Source organism: Propithecus coquereli, unplaced genomic scaffold, assembly GCF_000956105.1.
Source record: "Propithecus coquereli isolate 6110/MARCELLA unplaced genomic scaffold, Pcoq_1.0 Scaffold322, whole genome shotgun sequence".
Taxonomy (NCBI): domain Eukaryota; kingdom Metazoa; phylum Chordata; class Mammalia; order Primates; family Indriidae; genus Propithecus; species Propithecus coquereli.
This window is the reverse complement of record NW_012148864.1, coordinates 665,251-686,377: the sequence shown is the minus strand read 5'-3', so window position 1 is coordinate 686,377 and position 21,127 is coordinate 665,251. Positions and strand designations below refer to the sequence as shown.

At 46.7% G+C, this 21,127-nt stretch overlaps 2 protein-coding genes across 2 annotated transcripts in view; one reads left to right on the top strand and one right to left on the bottom strand.

Annotated features, from left to right (window-relative positions):
• CYFIP2 (cytoplasmic FMR1 interacting protein 2) overlaps positions 1-21,127 on the top strand; it is a 116,488-nt gene that overhangs the window by 53,723 nt on the left and 41,638 nt on the right. Inside the window, exons 18-23 of the mRNA XM_012650394.1 lie at positions 421-517; positions 1,878-1,954; positions 4,076-4,184; positions 5,955-6,074; positions 10,530-10,729; positions 12,332-12,419. Of these exons, the coding sequence (XP_012505848.1) occupies positions 421-517; positions 1,878-1,954; positions 4,076-4,184; positions 5,955-6,074; positions 10,530-10,729; positions 12,332-12,419 (691 nt within the window). The remainder of the gene's footprint in view (positions 1-420; positions 518-1,877; positions 1,955-4,075; positions 4,185-5,954; positions 6,075-10,529; positions 10,730-12,331; positions 12,420-21,127) is intronic.
• FNDC9 (fibronectin type III domain containing 9) lies at positions 13,637-16,967 on the bottom strand. The gene is made up of 2 exons (XM_012650393.1): positions 16,842-16,967; positions 13,637-14,500 (listed from the first exon to the last, which is right to left on the bottom strand). The coding sequence occupies exon 2, from the start codon at positions 14,491-14,493 to the stop codon at positions 13,819-13,821; it is 675 nt and encodes a 224-aa protein (XP_012505847.1). The 5' UTR covers positions 14,494-14,500; positions 16,842-16,967; the 3' UTR covers positions 13,637-13,818.

The window sequence follows — 21,127 nt, the reverse complement described above, 5'->3', positions numbered from 1 at the left end:
GCCAGGGGTCAGGCCACGCAAGGTCGTTTGACTCAGCTTTGCAGACAGAGTCTGGAGTCTCTCCTCCACCCCAACTTCCCTCCCTGTACTTTGTCTGTCTCATGATAGCTCTGTTCAGAAAACAATCATCCCTGGGGATCAGGAAGCTAAAATCCTTAGTCACCACCAATTTATTACTAATTATTGATTATTTTAGTCCCAGACAAATTTGGTTTTATTTCATCATGGAATTTGATTTCTTTGGGCACACAGTATAAAGTAAGTCTTTCTCAAGTGCCAGAGGCCCTAGAGACATCGGAGAGGGCCGGCAGTGTGTCTTTTCCCAACTCTGACCTGGTTTATATTTCCCAAGCGAGGCAAATCCTCCTGCCCTAAGACAGCTCCTGAGCAAGCCGCTGGCTGTTGTGTTTCCCTCTCCAGGTACGTCCTCTACCCTCTGGACCTGTACAACGACAGCGCCTACTACGCTCTGACCAAGTTTAAGAAGCAGTTCCTGTATGACGAAATCGAGGCCGAGGCAAGTGATGTGCTTCTTTTGTTCCTGTGATCTTGTTCTGAGATTCTCGACTTTTCAAATCTTTGTTAGCGCAAAGTGCGGGATCGGTGACCTACTCCAAAGTGGTCTTCGTAATCATCGTGAGCCCCAGAAAGAACCTGTGTAACATTTGAGGACGCGGGCAGAGGTACAAATTGGGATACCTAGCTCGTGGCCTGCTCCCTTTCTCTTTGTGTCCCCCAACTCTGTTCTGCACCATGAAGGGCTTCAGGCGCACGTGTATAGACGCCCAAGCTCTGTCTACCACCTCTGCTGGAAAACAGTGACCCCTTGGCCAGTGCTAGGAACGGCTCATACACCTGCAGTGCAGCCCATCCTCAGGGAGATGAAGCCAGGGGGGAGACCACGTAGCAGCCGTCCGGACAAGGCTACTCAGAGCTGGTTCTAGAAGGGGAGAGTGGGGGTCGAGTGAACACCCCTGCTTTGACCCTATAGATTCTTTGCCTGGAATAGGATCCAGTGGGGACCGTTGAAGCTCAAAGTCCAGGACAGAGACCTCAGTTACCTGGGTATGAGGAAAGCACTACACACAGCTCTCTGTTTTTGCATTCTGCATAATATGTGGGGCATAAAATAAAAGGCATGAAAACTTTTTGAATAGTTAACTTATGAAGCCGAGGATTTGGTGGGAAAAGAATCAAAGACGAGTCACATAAATACAGTCTCTCTTTTGGTGTCGCACTCGTACCTGAGGCTGTCACAGCTTCGCCCTCTGCCAGTTCCTGCTCTTGCTAGTATTGGAGGGTTTGGTTTGACTCCCTCCGTCTGGTGTGAAATCATCTTCCCACCTGATCACCATAATCTACTACTGAAATGGTGAGGCTTTGTTCATTAAAAAACAAAGATATTTAAGCGAAGTTTGAAAAAAGGGGCTTTTAAATGTCTAATGACTATCAACTTCATAATCAAATTTGCAAAGCGAGGTAAAATAAATTGAAAGGGGAAGGCAAGACAGTTATCAGAGGAGGTGGATGGGGAGGCTGCAAAGTTAGCCAACAGTGTGAGCCATTGCAGGATCTGAGGAAGGTCTGTCTGGTGCATTCCCCGGGGCAGGCCGCCGCAGGACGGCCGAGGAGGGGACAGTGGGGAGGTCGTCCTCAGCAGGCTTTTTGAACTTTGCCTTCTCTGTTGACTAACCAAGGACCCCAAGAGCAAGGGACCAAACTCACTTGGCCACAGAATCTTCTTTTTCTTCCTTCTGAGTGCCTTGCCCCAGAACTCATTTTGAGCGGTCCTGCCCAACTGCCCTCTTCCACTTGCCTGAGTTTCTGAGATAAAGCAGAACAGACACCATTAACCTGTCCCACTTCTTCCTCACCAGGTGAACCTGTGTTTTGATCAGTTTGTCTACAAGCTGGCGGACCAGATCTTTGCTTACTACAAAGCCATGGCCGGCAGGTATGGGAGCCCCAGAGCTGTGAGCAGCTGTCTTTCCTAAGACTGCCACCTGGAAGACTTGGTTTTCTGTTGCAAAACCTCCCTTCTTCCCTAGCACCTGAGGAAAACGGAGCCATTCCACAGGCCTGGACCGGGTGCTGGAATGTAGTGGGAAGGAAACTAGGCTGATATGGTGCTAACCTCATGGAGCCTGCAGTCAGCAGGGAAGACAGCCATGGATTAAAAATTGATAAATGCACACTGACCAGGGAGAGTATGTGCTCTCTGTGAAGGAAAAGTATATGGGAACACATGACTGTCAAGCCGGAACTACTCTTTGGGTGGGGAACAACAAAGGCCGTCTTGGGGGAGCAGCGTCTGAGTTCTTATCTCAAGCTGGTAGGAGTTAAGTAAAACTAGGTGAAGGATGGGCAGGAAATTGCATGCAAAACGAACTGCTTATGCAAAGTCCCGGTGGCGCAAGTCTAATAATAGCAGCATGCCTACCTCGTGGGGCTGTTGAGAGGATTTGCGTGAGTTAATACGTGTCGATGTCCCGTTCATGACCATGAGACGGGGCGGCATGCCTGACAAAGCTGGAGAGGTGGGCAGGGCCAGATCACGCCTGCCTCGTAGGCATTTGTCTTAGAATAAATGGGATGGCACAGAATGCTTTCAAAAGCACAACAGTGACCCGATTCAATTTTTATTTTTGAAAATTCACTCTTTTAAAAATATACTAGTGTGAAGAATGGATTGGAGGTAAACAAGAACAAGTATGTGAAAACCAGATAGGAGGCCAGTGAAGAAGTCTGGGCCAGAGATTGTCAAGCTTTAGTGGTTCACTGGTATTGTCAGTATATATGGATTTAGACCCCCGTGAGTTCCAAGGTTTCAAGAACCTGTAATAGTCCCACTCAAGAAAAACCTCAAATTTTATATGTAGGTATTAATATGGCCATTCTTATTGGAAATCCAGATATACAAATCAATAATTTCAAGGATAGTTTCTTACCTTAATTATTTTTTCTTTCTATGGAAAGGATTTGCTTCCTTTTGCTTTCATCAGCTGGAGTAGCTCTGATATGCTTCATATGGGATTTGATGTGCAGCACACACAGGTTTCTGTTAACACAGGATGTACGTTAAATAAAGCGAATGGCTCTTAAATGATGGGAAGTATAGAAAGCAAGAACTTAGGATTTCAGGGAAAGCACAGAGAACACAGCCTTTCCCAAAGTGGTCACTTAAAACACGTCTGTGGATTTAATTGGATGTGGTTCTAACAGTGTGCTGGTAATAAATAGGTAATAATAGCATGCCCGACTCATAGGGTCGTTGTGAGATTAGAAATGATTTTGTGCGTGTGCTCACGTGCATGTGAAGTGCCCGTAAACAGCAAACACCATGCAGATATTCGTTATTGTCTGAAATTATTGCATTCCTCTGCCTATTTTTGTATCATCAATCAGTCTCTCTTCCCTAGAATGTAAGCTCCATGAGGACAGGAACTTTGTGTCCCTAGCACTAGAATGTCTCGTGGGATATCCCAAGCATGCACTCGGATGCTTTTGTGGTAAATCAGCAAAAGAGGAAAGTGGCTCCCTCAACTTGTGTGTTGCCCATCTTTAACTTACAAACTCTGTTTAACATGTTGAGCTTCTGTAGCTGAAAAGAAATTTGAATAACCTTGCTCCAGAGCAGAAAACAATTACATTTAAGATGTGTAGGTCAGGTGTGGTGTCTCATGCTGATAATCCCAGCACTTTGGGAGGCCAAGACAAGAGGATCACTTAAGGCCAGGAGTTCAAGACCAGCCTGAGCAACATAGCCAGACCTCATCTCTACAAAAATAAGAAAAATTAGCCAGGTGTGGTGACGTGTGCCTGTAGTTCCAGCTACTCAGGAGGCTGAGGTGGGAGGATCGTTTGAGCGTGGCATTTCAGGGTTACAGTGAATTATGATTCCACCAGTGCATTTCAGCCTGTGTGACAGAGCGAGACCCTGTCCAATAAAATATGGATATATATATATGATAGTCCTTCATGAGTAGATCCTATGGTCTGAAATAGATGCAGCTGGGTGGTTGAGAGCCATTCACTGTCCTGTTTACTGGCCTTACTTAACTTTTATCCCTTCCAGTGTCCTGTTGGATAAACGTTTTAGAGCTGAATGCAAGAATTACGGAGTCATCATTCCGTACCCACCGTCCAACCGCTATGAAACGCTGCTGAAACAGAGACACGTCCAGGTATGGAGACAGGAACCTACCGTGGAGATGCAACAGGCAGGAGAGATCAGAAATCAGGACTGGGCACCGTCTGCCCTGCGTATGTTGCCCAGTGTGGGTTTCTGAGCACAGGTGTAGCACAGCTTCAGAATCTTGCAGATAATAAAGAAGCATTGGGCTCCCTTTGGTTCAAGTTCTAGACATCTCCACCCATCTGCAGCTGACTTCTTACAAGTACTGGCCACCAAAGCCTATGTCTTCCCATCACAAGCTGTTGCCCACTCTTTCAGTTGGAACTGCCACTCAGAGATGGGTAAATCTGTCCCTGAACATGGCCCAAGTGCTGGTCCAAGTGAAGAAGGACTATGGCACCTTTGAAATGGAGCATGTCAGGTCAAACCGAGAGTAGAAATTGGTTTGTGTGCGTGTGTGGAGTTGGTTTCTGTTAACATTTGACCCCAGATGTAGAGGAAATGTTGCTGGGAGCTAAGAAACATATCCCCAGTTAAAAATGTTAATGTGAGCCCGACAGGCAAAATCAGAGCTGCCCCAGCAGACTTTGAGCCCCCCTCCTGGGGCCCTGCTCTTGGCCAAGCTGGTGGTGAAATGGCCTTTATGCTGTGATGTCTGTGTGTCTCTTACGTGGTCTCGGTCTTCTGAAGGGGCAGGGCCAAGGCTGAAATGATGCCTTAGCTGAAAAGGGAAGAGTTCACCCAGGAACCCTGGACATTCCCATTGCTATGAGAAATCCAAGGGAAATGGAATATTGTTAAAAGGAAAAAAAAATCACTTCCGCCAACACCAGGGCTCAATGAGAGTGTTTTCTTCAGCCTCTTGGAAGATTACTGCTATCAGTTATGACGCAGCCAGAATTAGCCACAGGATGTTAAAATACTGAGGGCTTCATGTGTGCATGAGATGGCTATAAGGGGCCCTAGTCAGTTGGTAGAAAATTTATCCCAGAAGGGAAGCAGTAAAAATAAAATAAGAATAATCACTTGGCACCTAGCAAAGTGCCATGGTCACAGCAGGTGCTCAATGTGTGTTCACTGTTGCCTGCGTAGTATCTGCAGTAATGCCCACGTGTGCCCCAGTGGAAAGTATCTTAAGCTGTATTTTGCATCCTGTAATCAGTCCTTCATCCTCTTGCTTTTACATTTCCCCCCATAAAGGCACAAAATGGGCCCTTGCTGAGGTGGCTGCTGTTTCCTGGTGACTGAATTACTGAATTGAGCATAGGCAAGATGGAGGCAGAACCTCAGGGCTAAGTTTAGGATGTCAGCAGAAGCGTTTACAGGGAGCCAGAGCCTACCCTGGGCCTCTTCCCACGGCCTGAATAAATCGTATTTTTCCCAAACTTTTTGTGTTTCAAGCCCACAGGGAAGTTGAAAGAATAATACAATGAACACTCATCTATCTTATAGCCAGATTTGTGGTTATTAATGTTTTATCACATTTAGTTCACTTTCTCTTTCTCATGTATATGTTTTGTCTCACATACAGTGTGTGTGCTAGTATACGTACTTTTTTTCTTAACCAGTGAGAGTAAGTTGCAGATATCACCCTGAATGCCTCAGCCTGTCCTAAAAGCAAGGACATTCTCTTATAAAATCAAAGTAGAATTATCATACTCAGAAAATTTAACAATGCTGTTTTCTAAATACAGACCCCATATGTCCCAGTAATGTCCTTTTTAATTTTAATCCAGTCTCCTATCAATGTACTACGTTTAGTTGTCAGGTGTCTGGGTGAATCTTAAGTAGCTTCTCTCTCTCTCTCTCTCCCGTCCAGCTGTTGGGTAGATCAATTGACTTGAACAGACTCATCACCCAGCGCATTTCTGCTGCCATGTATAAATCCTTGGACCAGGCCATCAGCCGCTTTGAGAGCGAGGACCTGACCTCTATCGTGGTAAGAACCTGGGGGCGGGTGGGATTTCTGCTCTGGGATTCCTCAGACTAGAAGCCTAGCTGGAGGTTGTTGTTCACCTAGTGCTGGGTCGGTTAAAGAAAAGCAGTAAGTCTCTTTCTTATCTGAATGAAGCAGGGAAAAAAAGACTTACACAGAATGAGAATAATCTTACCCTCCTGATTGCCCAGGGGAGGTGGGAACAGAGGGGATCTCTAGAGATGGTGAACGGTCAGACACAGCTGCTTGTTCTTAGGATCCTGCAGAAGCAGACAAGTAGGTGAGTGGTCCTAAGAAGCTAGGGAAGGTTGCACAACAGGGTGGGCTTCATGGACATGCAGTAGTACATGGCCCAGAAGGGTTCTGCTGTCACCAGCTTGAAATTCTTAATAATTTTTTAACAAGAGGACCCCGCATTTTCATTATGCACCATACCCTGCAGATTATGTAGCCAGTCCTGATGTGCAAGCATAGAATAGGCCTGCTCCTTTCTCTTAGAAAACAGTGCTCTCTGCTAATTCTAAGAATTAGAATAAACTTGATTGATCTTTAAGTGAATCAAAGAAAGAGTTGAATGCTTTCAAAAGCAGATGAATAGAAGGAATGGGATATAGAAAATCACCACTAGAACAACATAATAATTGTTGCAGGCAAGATCAGTCGATGGATGTTAAAATTAGTGGGCAGAACTTTGAGAAGAATATTGACTGATTCCTCTTACATGAGGTTTCTGCAGTAGCAAATTCATGGGAACATAAAAGCACGTGGTTGCCAGGGAGAGGGAAGTTAGGGTTTAATGGATGGAGTTTCAGTTGGAGAAGATGAGGTGTAGTTCTAGAGATGGGTGGTGGTGATAGTTGTACAGCAATGCGAATGTACTTCATGCCACAGTATGCTTAAAAATGGTTAAAATGGTAAATTTTTTGTTATGTATATCTTACCACAATCAAAACATTTAAAAACAAAACAACAACAAAAAAAAACTGTGAGAAGAAACATGATACTTGCATAGTCTCAAACTATATCCCCCGGGATATTTATTAACTACAAAGGGAAGAGTAGTAACTATAGTGGAGAAAACTGACAGACACCATCTTAGCCAAGTGTCAGGGTTAATGTCACCAGTAAGATACATTTCTGTTGCCATTATATATTCTTGCCAAAATGTACAATCTCAATTGAAGTATGAGAAAATATCAGGTGAACTCAAATTGAATGCCATTCTAAAAAAAAAAAAAAAAAGAAATGAACCATGTTTTTCACAAGTGTCTGAGTCATGAGAAAGAGGAAAAGACTAAAAACTTACAAACTAGAGAAGAATAAGGAAACATGTCAGCTAAATGCAACGTGGAATCCTGAACCCTAGAACAGAAAAAGGACCTTAGTGGGAAAACTGGTGAAATCTGAATAAAGCCTGTCATTCAGCTAGCAGTGGTGTACCAACGTTAACTTCCTGCTCTGGGTGATTGTACTAGTTATGCCCCATGTTAACACTGGGGAAGATGGGCGAAGGATATGTTGTTTTTACAACTTTCCTATAAGTCTAAAATCATTTCAACATAAAACGTTTTTTTTAAGTGGACAAAGTGGTAAAAAGCAAAGGGACTGAGAACTCGACCTGCAGACTCAGACAGGGGTTCCGGTCCTGACCCTGCCACTTACTAACTGGGTGACCTCGTGTAAGTTACTGACCTTCTCTAAGCCTGTTTCCTCATCTCCAAAATGGAGGAAATATCAGAATCTACCTCATAGGATTGTTCGTTATGAGGATAAAATGAGATACTGCCTGGAAAGATCTTTGCACAGTTCCTTGTACCTAGAAAACACTTAGTGTTAGCTATTAATAAATAATAGCTCAGTATTAGCTATTAATAAATAATAGATTATGGAAGAAAGATGAGAGAAAAAGAGAAATTTGGGGCTGTAATGCAATGCTCTCAGGGTGAATTTTCGGCAAGGTTTCTTAGGACCGGACTTAACCGCCCACCCAAGTCCCGGGTCACTCACTTCAAGAGGCTACGATACAGCACACTTTCTTCTGGGAAATCGTTTGGCTGCTTCTATTTTGAGAAATAGAGTTTTTCTTTGTTTATGCCAAAATGTTGGCAGTGATTAGCTCCAAGTGGTAGGATTTTTGTTTTCTTCTTTTTTGTTCAACTGTATCTTCTAGTTTTCCAATAATGGGCATATCTTATGGGAAAAAAAATGATTTGGGGTGTGTTCATCTCCATGGCCTCTCCCCACCTTTCGAAAGGCACTGAATGTTCTTTTAGCTGGGAACAAAATCAAAACAAGCAGTGAAAGTCCTGATAAACAAATCAGGTGAGAGCAACGGCTCCCCGGAGAGCACCCTCTTCCTGTAAAGCCCTTGAAGAGGCAACCCCTGGAAAGCTCTCTCCTGGTGGGTCAGGACGGCTGCCTCCTCCAAAAACATCGAGGAATGTGCTCCCCTCAGCCCTTCCCTCCACCTTATCAGCTCCGTGCTGACGAGGGGCAGCCGCTGGATTCCGGGCTCGGGGAGGTTGCGGTCACCCTCGTTTTACACAGCTGAGCAACAGAGTCTCTGCAAGATCTGATGCTGAACTGAAAGCCGGCAGGCTATGTTTTGCTTAGGTCGCAGAATGCATTTGTGATTTTGAGCCAACCGTTAACATTTGGAAGAATTCAAATAAAACTGCAGAAGCTCCAGCAACACCACACCAGCGTTCCTAGATGGCAGAGATTGCCTGGAACTGAATAGAAGTTTCTGTTAGGTGGACTGTGCTCCCTTTGGCTTCTTGAAAACTCCTGAAACTCCTTGACCCCAGCTGTTCTCCCTTACCTGACCCGTCTGGTTTGCAAGGCTTCAACCTGTTCTTCACCCTTACTTTAGAGTGACAGAATCTGAGTTTCAGAAAGGCAGAGCTCTGAAAACTGGAAGCGTGGTCTGAGGCCTCTGCCTTCCAGGACATCATCCAGGCTAATGGGGACCTTAGCCTCGTCCAGGCTGCTGAGAATGACATGGAATCCCTGGTGTGAGGCTGCCTCTGTTGCCATGGACAGCTTCACTCCATGTCCCAGCCAATGCTGCCGACCCCCTTGCCGTCCCACCTGTCCACGCTCTGGTGAACTGCCCTTGTCACTGTTTTTTCAGCCTTTATGTTATTCTGTAAAACCATCTTTGCCTTTCAAAGGACTTTACAGCTCTTGTACCCTTATTCCAGGGAACTGTGTCACAGGGGCCAAGAACACATGATTTGGAACCAGAAGACCTGGATTCACATCCTAAGCCCTGTTATGTATTCCCTGTGTGACCTTGGGCAAGTTACTTAACCTTCTGGCCTCAGTTTCCCCCCTCTGTGAAATAGGGACATTTATATCTATCTCAGAAGATGGCTTAACCAAAACAACTCAGGAGTGGCCTAGAGTGCCTTTGCTTTGTCTGCACAAGACTGTGCTTTGATTCTTTTTGATAGCAAGATCAAGAAGTTGCAGGACAACAAAAGACCAAAGCGAGATGAAAGGGTTTCACTCTTATTTCATTTCTCAACAAATGCAATGTCCTTCTGTGTGCAGATATTATCCATTCTAGTCCCGGCTCTGCCTGAAGGTGAGATTCCAAACCATTAGCACCCGCAGCGCCCATAGGTCCCTGGTCATCGTGAGCTGCAGACCACTTGCCCGTGGCTTGTAGCCACGCCTTTGCTGACCCCTGCGTGACACCTCGAGAGGCCTACAGTCCAAAGGAGGAAGGATTCTGCCCCCTCTTTCAAAATTTTCTATAGGAGTTATAGTACTTAGTGGTTAAGGATGCACTTTAGAGCCCAGCTTCCTGGATTTGAAGCCAAATTACTTAACTTCGCAAAGCCTCAGTTTCCATACATGTAAAGTAAGGACAGCAGCGATACTGACTTCAGAGGGTTCTGGTGAACATTAAATGAGTTAACACATATAAAATTGGCACATATTAATTAGATTGAACCATACGAAATTGCCAGTATCTGAAAGCATCCCACCTAAAAAAACCCAGCAATTTCGTATGGTTCAACCTAATAGTAAGTCCTTAATAAGTGGTAGCTCTTATTACTCCTTTCTGCAGGGTGGAGATACAGCCCCTGGTGATATGCAGTCACAGCTTTTTGTTACTTTACTTGTGACACTGAGGGACATGCATTTTCCTCACCAGAACAGGAACTGGAAAGCAAGCAAGCTCTCTACACAAAGGGGTGCAAATGGGGTTTGCACGGAGTCTGTCGTCTCCTTCCAGGGGGAGGCATGCAGCCCCCCACCTTGCCCCCAGCACAGTCTGGCAGTTCCTCCCACTTCTCAGAAGAGAACGTTGTAGATGCCACTGCAGGTCCCACTCGGGAGGTTGGCTGAGGGGCTCTTACCTGCATGGAAGGAATCAGTGAGATAAAGCGCACGCATGTAAAGTTTATGTGTATGTCCTCAGCGGTTGTGGGTTCTCTCTCTGGGCAGGAGCTGGAGTGGCTGCTAGAGATTAACCGGCTCACACACCGGCTGCTCTGCAAGCACATGACGCTGGACAGCTTTGACGCCATGTTCCGGGAGGCCAATCACAACGTGTCTGCCCCCTACGGCCGAATCACACTGCACGTCTTTTGGGAGCTGAACTTTGACTTTCTCCCCAACTACTGCTACAATGGGTCCACCAACCGGTAAGGGAGTCCCAGTGTAGAGGGGCCTGGGGCTGGGTGGGGGCCCAGCACATGTGGCAGTTAGTTCCTGTGACAAGCATCTCTCAGAGACCTCCCAGGTGCTGGTTCTGTTCTGTCTCTCAGAGCCTTCAGGCTAGAGGAGGATGCAGGTGACTGAGCAATCGCAGGACACATGTACCTGCATAAGCAGTGAATAATAAATGAAGGAAAGCCTGTGGGGCTGTGAGAGAGGTAACAGCACCACCTGACCCAGTCCTGGAAGGGATGTAAACCTCAAGGGAGGCTTCCTTCTCTGAGCAGGTAACACTGGAGTTGAGACGCAAAGGATGAGTAGGAACAGATAAGGTGAAAGGCAGGAGAAGAGTATGCCAGGCCAAGTTTCTAAAAACAGACAGGTTGGTGAGGGTAAAACTAGTGGGGTGGGGGATGGCGCCATGAAAAATAAAGCAGGAAGCAGGAACAGACCATGCAGTACCCCATAGACCACCCGGGATCACGCATTTATGAACCGTGGAAAAGTTGGAGCAAGGGGAGTGGTGTGATCAGATTGTACGTTTGTAAGGACATCCACATATCTGAATGCATGCATGCAAAACAGACATACATTTGCGGAGCACACATGTACATGCCAAAGTGGAACTTGCCTCCTACAAGATGCTCACAGCCCTGGGCCAGGCACCCAGGTAGAGACAAGATCTAATTCCTTTATCCCCGCAGAAGTTCATAACCTGGTGGAAGAGGTAAGACGTCTTCCCATACCAAACAAGTACATAAGGATGAGAAAAAACGTAGGCATCCTGCAGGTCCTCACTGTCTCCAGGCCCCGGCCCGGGGCCAGTGTTAAATGAGCATGTGCTGAATGAATGGAAGGATACGGGAACAATCCACAAATGCTCCTCCCTCCACATACTGAGCAAAATCACTTCTAGTAAATCTGTGAAGATTTAGGATTTTTAACTCTCTTGAGCAGGAAGCAGCAAACTACAGGCCGTATCTAGTTGCCAACACTTTTTGATCAGCCCACAAGCTGAGAGTGGTATTGACATTTCTGGATGTTTGGGGGAAAAAAATCTAAAGCATAATATTTGGTGACAAGTGAAAATAATTTGAAATTCATTAAGCTTTACTGGAATTCGGTGATGCTCGTTTGTTTGTTATTGTCTGTGAGCGCTTCTGTGCTACAACAGCACAGCTGAGTACTTGTGACGGGGACCATCTGGCTTGCAAAGCTTGCCTGGCTCTTTAGAGAAAGGGTTTGCTGAAGCCTGCTGTTGAGAAAGCAAACCGGAGGTGGAGGGATGGGGCTGTTTTCAAGCCCAGCCCATTCTCGCTTCCTTGCCCACTAGTGAAACTCAGCAGCCACCAGCCCCAAGTGAAGACCGAGAACCTGGGCTGCAGTTTTCCCATTTGTGGAAAGGAGACAGTAAATGAATGCGAGTTTGTCAGAAGAGTTTAGTCCCTTTATAGGCAGCCACCTAAGAAACTGTAGTTATTCCAGTGTGGACCTTCACCTGGTCATGAAGGGCTCCTGCTAGCTGTGTCCCATAAAGAATAATGCTAAGACCACCCCGTTAACTCCGTCCCCATCTCTTCTTCTGCTAGTTTTGTCCGGACTGCCATTCCCTTCACCCAAGAACCACAACGAGACAAACCCGCCAACGTCCAGCCTTATTACCTCTATGGGTCCAAGGTAAGGAGCCCTGCCCTGTCCTACTTATAAGAGGGTCAGAGAGAAAAAGCAAATAGAAAAGCATCCCCTGAATCAGAACAGCGAGAAGGCGTGGCGTTAAAGGCAGCAGTGAGCTCCAGGCAGAAACAACTGCGAGTATATTCATCTTTATTTGTTCACAACTAGCAGGGATGGGAGTGAAAGCAGACCTGGAGGGGCTGGGTGCTGAGCAGGGTCAGTTAGGTGAGGATGTCGCTGAGGCAGGTGGGGAGATGGGGACGGGGTGCTTCTCACTTGGCTTCACAGCTCCTGCTGTTTCTCAGCTGATTCTTCTCAGTGTCGCCCTGTGATGCTGGGATTTTGTGCTCTGTGAGTGTAAGGGGGTGCTTGGAAGATCTTAGGATGATGCAGGGAGACTACAGGTGTCTCTGTACAGCCAACGTGGTCAAGGTGATTTCTCAAACCAAGGGAAGCTCACAGACAGCATTTGAAGTGGTTCACAGACGTGGCATTAACTAACATTGACTCACAAAGCAAAAACAGCACCTCCCTTTTCGATCCTCTTCCAAACCTTATGCCGTATCAAGGAGAAAGACTCACATTCATGCCAATGTGTCTTTAATCCCTCTCCAACACTGGTGGGTCTCCCTTTCTATCAAAGGCAAGAGAGCAGGCCTAACTCAGGGTCTTTGGCAGATGATAGCTAAGTCAAATTTAATATTATTTTGTTTTTATTATATTTATTCTTATGTCTCCTCTCTATTTATAGTGGGCAGGGGCTGTTTTTTCACTTATGGAGTAATATAAGGCTATGTTTGAAAATAAGTTTAAGTTTAAAGAATGAGTCAATTTAAAGAAAAGTGTTGTTGAGAATAGTAAAGACAGTCCATGGTTCTAAAAAAAAAAAAATGGAGGTGGGATGTGAGGTGGAGTGTGATTGCCTAAAACCTGGAAAACACTCCAGATCAAGGCTTCTCACACTTTTCCAAAAAAATCCCCCCAGCGGCAGAGGAAACAGGACGTCTGCCTCAGCCGACTGACCGCGTACCTCAGACAGCCCACCTGCAACTCAAAAATTTCTTTCAAGTACTGTGTTTCTTTTAAGTCATGCAAATTTTTATTTTCTACTCTATCATATATCCATGTGTATTTTGATGTTTAACTAATGCCTTCAGTTCTTGACTGGGTCCCCCACAAATGGACACTGCTGAAGAGATGCATATTTGTCCCTGGCACACCCCGGGTGGGTACATTTTCCAGCTTGAGAGCTTTGTCATCGGGCGTTTGTCCAACCCAGGTGATCCGCGGTAGCACTGACATTTGACAGGAGAGAAGCGGGTAACGTATAGACGCATTTTTACAAAAGACCTGCTGTGTGGAGGGCTTTAGGCTACATGGTGCGGGCCATCTCCTCTTCCACTCATTCCCCAGGACGGGGCAGTACGGCTGGTTGGTCAGCGCCGTCCCCCTGTAAGTCACCTGCGTCGGGGGCATCCTGGTCTGCGGCAGCTTCTGGTGCAGCTTCAGCTCTGGAGTTCTTGCGCGGCATCTCCATCAGGGGCAGCCCCTGCAGGTCTTCCTCCCTCTGCCCGAGAGCCGGGGCCTCCTCTGGCCATCGCACCAGCCCGTTAGCTTCCTCCATGCGGCCGGCTCTGTAAGACCACCGAGGCTCGTGGCAACGGATGCACCAGAACTGGAGGCAGATGAAGGCTAGGACAGCCGTGAAGCAGGCCAGCAGGATGGCCATCAGCACCCAAAGCGAGATCTGGGGGTCCACCAGGGAGCCTCCAGCAGCCAGCGGACTCTTATCCAGGGTGTGGAACATGGTGCAGTAGTGCCTGTAAGGAAGAGCAGCCTTCTTACAGCTGATGCACAGGAAGTAGAGCGTGGAAGGGGCGAGGTGCTCCAGCACCACGGAGCTGATGGTTCGAGGCACCTTTTCCTCGCGGTGGAAGCTGTAGCGAAGATAGCCAGAGAAGATGCTGTTCCAGTTGGGCCTGTACATAATATGGTAATAGTCTTCCAGGCAGGGCTCCGAGGACGACCAGGAGACGATGGCTCCCGTATAAGAAACGTTCCCAACCTCGATGTGCATCCCGATTCTGGAATCAAAGTGAAGAGTGACATCCCCGTATTTCAGTATTATTTATCATAATCATAGCCACCATTTGTGATGGATGCTAACATTGCCCCCATTCTACAGACAAATAAATAGCGGCTGAGAGGTGACATTACTTAGCTAGGCATAGCAAAGAAGTGGCAGGACAAAACTGCAAACTGTGGCTGTCCCATCCCAAAACTGCTGGCCTTAGGGCCTAAAAAAATATGCACCTCTGTAACCCCAGCCACATCCCACCCTGGCCAAGATCTTTGGATACAGCGTTGTTCTCATCCCCTTAAAAAAAAGAAGAAAAAGTAATAAAAGGAGAAATCAGAAGAACTTCAGAGGCTCCACCGTAGTCATAGGATCTGTCGTCTCAAGCCATTGATAGACCTAACAATTCCTTTCTTCACCTCCTGCTTCTGCCCCAAGTGCTGTGAGCTCATTGATCTAGAACATTCTGCCCACTGCTTTTTTTTTTTTTTTTAGCCTCCCAGTTCTGTTGCCTGTGGTGAGCAGAGATTTACTGTGTCACTCACTGGCAGCTGATTTTTGCCCCAGAGCCTCTGCTCATGTTTTATTTGTTTTTTTTTCAAAGCCAAAGGTACCAAGTAATTAGTTACATCAGTCAAGATGGTGACACCAGTTAACGACCTATTTTTTTTTTTTTTTTTTTTTTGAGACAGAGTCTCACTCTTTTGCCCGGGCTGGAGTGAGTGCCGTGGCGTCAGCCTGGCTCACAGCAACCTCAAACTCCTGGGCTCAAGCGATCCTTCTGCCTCAGCCTCCCGAGTAGCTGGGACTACAGGCATGCGCCACCATGCCCGGCTAATTTTTTCTATATATTTTTAGTTGTCCGATTAATTTCTTTCTATTTTTAGTAGAGACGGGGTCTCGCTCTTGCTCAGGCTGGTTTCGAACTCCTGAGCTCAAACAATTCGCCCGCCTCGGCCTCGCAGAGAGCTAGGATTACAGGCGTGAGCCACCGCGCCCGGCCAACGACCACTATTTAATACGAGTCCTGAGTGTTAATCGTGGACATAACCACTGACAGCTAGTGAACAGACGTTGCGTCACAGGTCACACTAGGTGCTTCACATACAGTGACAAATTTCCTTTATTCTTCATCCCACTCTCGGAACTGGATTCCCATTTTACAGATGAGCAACCCGAGGTCATGCAGCTCATACGTAGAAAGGAGACTCACAGCCACTTAACCGCTGCACTTGCCAGTGCAGGGCTGCTGGATTTCATATCAGAACGTTATTGCAAAATGTGTCAGTCCTGAGACCCCGCTGCTGTTTTTCAAGACAGATCAAATGAGCCCTCTTCAGATAGCCAGACTCCCGCTTTGGCAAGAGAGAGCCATCTTCGAGTATCTGAGTTTCTCTTTTATCTGGGAGATACAGTTCCTGCCCCCACTGTATTTCCCCTGATCAAACACCCAGGGACGGCCATCATCAACCTGTGTACGTTCACTTACAGGGCTCACCCTGCCTTGTTACCTGTCCTCCTCTCTGACACGAAACACAAGATTTCATTTTACATTGCAACGACATAGTGAGAAAGCAGTCGATCGGATTTTAGCCTGAGTTGGCTGTTAAGCCAAACTGATTTCTGTTACGACCTGCCTTCCTCTCTCCCTTGCACCCCCACCCTCCTGGTTTCGTGCCCGTGTTCCTACGGGGGCTGAGCTGCAGAGCGATGCACGGCATCGAGTACTCTCAATCCTTGTTTTTCTTCTCTAAGGATGACAGTGGATTAACGTGCTCAGGAAAGGGAGTATTTCCTTTGCATTTTGCTGGAGATTTCTTCCCAGAACATAGGGAATGAAAAGGATGAGACAGGTGTGCTCAGATCCTTCCAGGGAAGGTTATGGTGAAGGAGACTGAATGTCTGTGCTCCTTCCTTGGTCTCCTCGTACACACTCATCTTCCCCACACAGCCGTATAAAACATTTCCGACCACAGTGGCGAGAGCTTAATTCATTACTTATGATACACAAGCAGCCACCTTTGCAAAACCTTCCATCAGGAGTGATCGGGAATCTTGTTTCTCGTCATGCACAAATCTGTCTGTTTACCTGGTATCTGCCCTTGGCTGTCTTTACAGACTGAATTCCCTACAGCAGACATTTTTAAGAGCTTTCTGTCAAGACGCTAGCAGCATCCTCAGATTTTAGGACCAAATCCATCTCCCGTATTTATTTTTCTTCCTCTGTTTCTGCTTCTAAATTCCCCCTATTTTGAGCTATTCATTTACCATTGCCTGGCCCTTGTCCAAGCAGAGTGTGAAAGAAACAGCCATTTCCATTTCTGAGAAGAGCCATCCACATCCCTTACCTGATGCTTGCGGTGTTATCTGGTTAGATCTCTGCTCTCTGAGGCAGAGTAGGCCAAAGCCGGAAGAATGGTACCTTCTCCCTCCTCTGCTCTGGACTCTCCTGGATGCTTCTCTCACCACTGAGTAATCCCACTGTCGCCCCCAACGCTCACATTATTCATTTCTTCAGATCAACATCATTCACCATGGCAACCAGCAGGCATCTGTACGCATGATGCTTTCAGGGACCAGTCTGGAAAGGCTTTTGCCCAGTGAGAGGAGCTCTCACTGCTTTTGCCAAAAACAGGCAAACAGTCTCCTGCAAAACAATCCATAGTATGGTACTGATTCTTCTGACACGCTTACATTTTCTGGCTAATTGGCTGCTTATTTACCATTTTCACACCCCATCTAGATCCTCTTTGGACAATGCTTTCAAATGCAAAGATTCCCTTCTGAGTTATTCTGTAACCAAAACAGTAACATTCACCCTCATCGGCTCCCAAGCCCATACCCCCCATCACCTCCTCCTACCCTACGTCCGTATCTTTTTCTTTCTTTATTCTTGTCTTCTGTGGCATGACCTAGTTATATGGCACTGGTCAAGACTCTTTTACTGTCTGAACCTCAGTTCTATCATCTGTAAAGCTATGGGCTTGGGCTGGGTGGGGATGGCAGGTAGAAGACATGAGCCTTATCCCTGCCCAGGCTTCAAGCTGTGTCAAGCTTGCTAAACCATCATATCACTTGTACTGGGTTGAATAATGTACCCCCAAAATATGTATTCACCCGGAACCTCAGAATGTGACCTGACTTAGAAATAGAGTCTTTGTAGATGTACTTAGTGAAGGATCTCAAGATAAAATCGTCCTGGATTTAGGGTGAGCCCTAAATTCAATGCTGGTGTCTTTATAAGAGGAAGGAGAGGGAGAGTTGCACATGGAGAGACAGGAAGGGAAGAAGTTGGGTGAAGACAGAGGTAGAGATTGGAGTGACGCTGCCACGAGCCGGGGAAGCCCAGGAGCCACCAGAAGCTGGAAAGGTCAAGGAAGGATTCATCCTTGGAGCCTCCGGAGGGAGCGTGGCTCTTCCAGAGCCTTGATTTCAGGCTTCTGGTCTCCAGAACTGTGAGAGAACAAATTTCTGTCATTTTAAACCGCCACGTATTTGTGGTAATTTGTCGTGGCAGCCCCAGGAATCTAATGCAGCACTGCTTCCAGCCGGGCTCAGAAACACCCCAGGCCTCCCAAGAAACTGCCCAAACAGTCGATCAACCACGCTGATGCTGGAAGTGGAGACTGTTTCCTCTTCCTGGATTGGACAGTCCCCAGTGTTCCTTCCAAGAACCCAGATGGCTTCCCTGCCCTCTTCCACTTCCCACGAAGGTCTCTCTCTCTGAGATTCCTTCCCTCCCTGGTCCTCTCAGCCTTAGATGAAAACATGGCCACCATTCTACTGAGGACACCACAGAGCTTGTCTGAAATAGAGGATGGAAAGTAGCTCACACAGATTTAGACATGAGCAATTTTACACAAATTATGTGTTTTTAAAAGTTAGCTTTTTCATTGTTGGTTTTTGGCCGAAGTATCCAAGTGAACCCACGAAGGTCTCCTTGTGGTTCACGTCAATAATAATCAAACATGACCCTTCCCCTGGCCAGGGGTGTCCGGGAGGCATGGAGTCTCGGGACATCCAGTGTTCCTCGATCACACTGTTGCTTGTGGCTTTCCCATGGCATTCAGCCTTCCCAGGCGCCTGCCGTGGGAGCCAGCCTTCCCTGGCAGCCTTCCGTCTGCCGTGACGCGTACATACAGCGTGTCTCTTCCCAAACGCTGATGGCGACTCCCTGCAGAGAATGAAAGCATCCTCTCCACAGAAAAGCCAGTGCAGTGGTTTGCAGGTGTCTTTTGAAAAAGTTATTTTGAGAGGCATAAAAAATACCAGAGTTAGGGGGCCTGAGGAGAGAGAGACAGGTAGAACTCCAGCCTTTTTCCACAGAAAATGGGAGTTTATTTTTGATGTTCCTGGATGACATTTTTAACTGTGAGTTTTTATTTGTGGAGTTAAGACAGTCAAAGAATGTGAGGCCTAGACGCCCTGTTTCACAGTCCCAAGAGAAGACATGACATTCCTCAAGCCACTTGACTGGTCGGTGGCAGAGCTGGGAGTGGAAACCGAGTCCAGAGCTTGTCCTGCTTCTCTGAGCTGTCTCTGCTCACCGGCAGCCCCCAGAGAAGCCAGTGCAGCCTTTATGGATGGGATAAAGTGTCTGGGGACATCTGCCCCAGGAGATAACACCCCAGCCGAGCTCGCTCGCTCTCCAGCAGGGACAACCCTTCCACAGAGTATCCACGTTGTAGCTGCCTCAGCTGGCAGGCCAGGGGGTCCCCAGTAATGTAAACCAGTAGCAAATTACTGCTACGGGAAATCGGCCAAGAACAGGGTCCCTGTATCTTTTCTGAAGGGACAGCATGAGGACATGCCTCAGTCCCAAAGCTGGGTTGGCATCTAGGGAAGTGAGTGGCTCAGAGAGCAGGCCCTGGAGTTCCCAGGCTGGGCTCAAATCCTGACTTTTCTGTGCCTTGGTTTACTCTTCTGTGAAATGGGAATATCGTAATACCTGGCTTACGGTGTTGTTACATCAGTGAGATGAACCCATGTCTGCAAAGTCCCAGGCTTAGAAATAGTAGCGATTGTGATTAAGAAAAGGTCAGTGCATCAGAGCCGGCTCCTAAGTTGGTCATAGCTTCCTCCAGAGGTTATAATGAGCAAGATTTGCACCCCACATTACATTGTACTTCCTTGCTTTTTTGGCCCTTAAGTCAGCCTTATTGGTTTTATTTTTTTTAATGTATATACTCATCGTACATAAATTAAAGGATATAAAAGAGTTCAAAGATGACAGTAAAACTCATATCATACAACTCAGAAATAACCACTGGTAACTCTTTGGTGCATTTTACGTGTGTTTTCTCATTTTACCCTCACCCACACAACTCTTTGAGATCGGCCCTCTTATCACCATTGTGCAAAGGGAGAGATTGCCGATCAGAGGGGCTAACTGACTTGACCTCGTCACAAAGATGGGTTGTGGGAGAGCAGGGCTTTGATCCTGGGTCTGTTGGTCACTAGAGCCTGAGCCCCAGGCTGGCCTCTTTGACGCACTGCTGTTCTGCAACCTGAGATTCCCTAGTCTATAACAGCTCTTTGCCTTGGGTTGGCTTCTCTTGAGAGGTAGAGACAAGATTTCGTAGCATAGTAGACTCCAGAAGGACGGGAACATGTTAAGAACTAAAAGGCCTTGCAGAGAACATCCCAACACTTGATGTAGTAGCGTCAGGAAAAACATCAACTCGTTTGGAGAAATATAGTCAGCAAGTGTCTCTTCCTCTGAATGTCCCCTGTTCTGGAGCCCAAGTACACCTGCCCAAGAGCTCTATTGGTTAAGGGAAGTGTTGAATATTAAAAAAAAAAAAAAAAAAAAAAAACTTTAACAACTGGTCTAGTAATCAAAATTAATATATGAATCAAAACTGTAAAAATATATTCTCTAAGTATATAGAGTCTTATCCTAAAACTGTCTTCCAAGTGATATATTAATAGATTGTGGCACAAATCATTCATTCAGTTATTTCAGTAATCTCCCAGTAATTTTTTGGCCTTTAGGAATTGTTGGGGTGATCTTCTGTGTAGCATGGTCATCACTAGCTAAATGGTGGCCCTATCTGAGCCATGGTCTGAGCTCAGGGAAATTCATCATACTCCCGCGATGCCTTCCCGGTTAAGGTCCTAGTCCTTAGGTCCTACAACCCAGTGCTTTGCTGCAGTAAGCTGGGTACAGCTCAGCTGGGCACCTACCTGAATGCCAACACTTCTCGCATGGGCTGGCCGGGCGACTTTCCCTCAGCCCCTGTGACAACACCAGCAGCACCCACCTCCCTGTCCCCACCTCACTCTGTGTCTGCATGGTACCGTGATCAGACATCGGTTACCCACCAGTCCAGAGGCTTTTGTTATTTTGGCAGCTGGTACATATGGCAGAATTTCATCTTGTGTTTCACCTTCAAGTCACTTCATTTCACCTGGGCTTCAGATTCCTCCTCTGCTAAATGGAGGTAATGGTACTACCTGACCTGGTGTGGTAGGTTGAGAATGCTCCCCAAAGATGTCAGGTCCTAATCCTGGAAGCTGTCCATGTAACTTGCTTTGGAAAAGGTCTTTGCAGATGTGCTTAAGTGAGGGTTCTTAATATGGGAAGATGATCCTGGATTATCAAGGTGGGTCCTACATGCCAGCACAGTGTCAT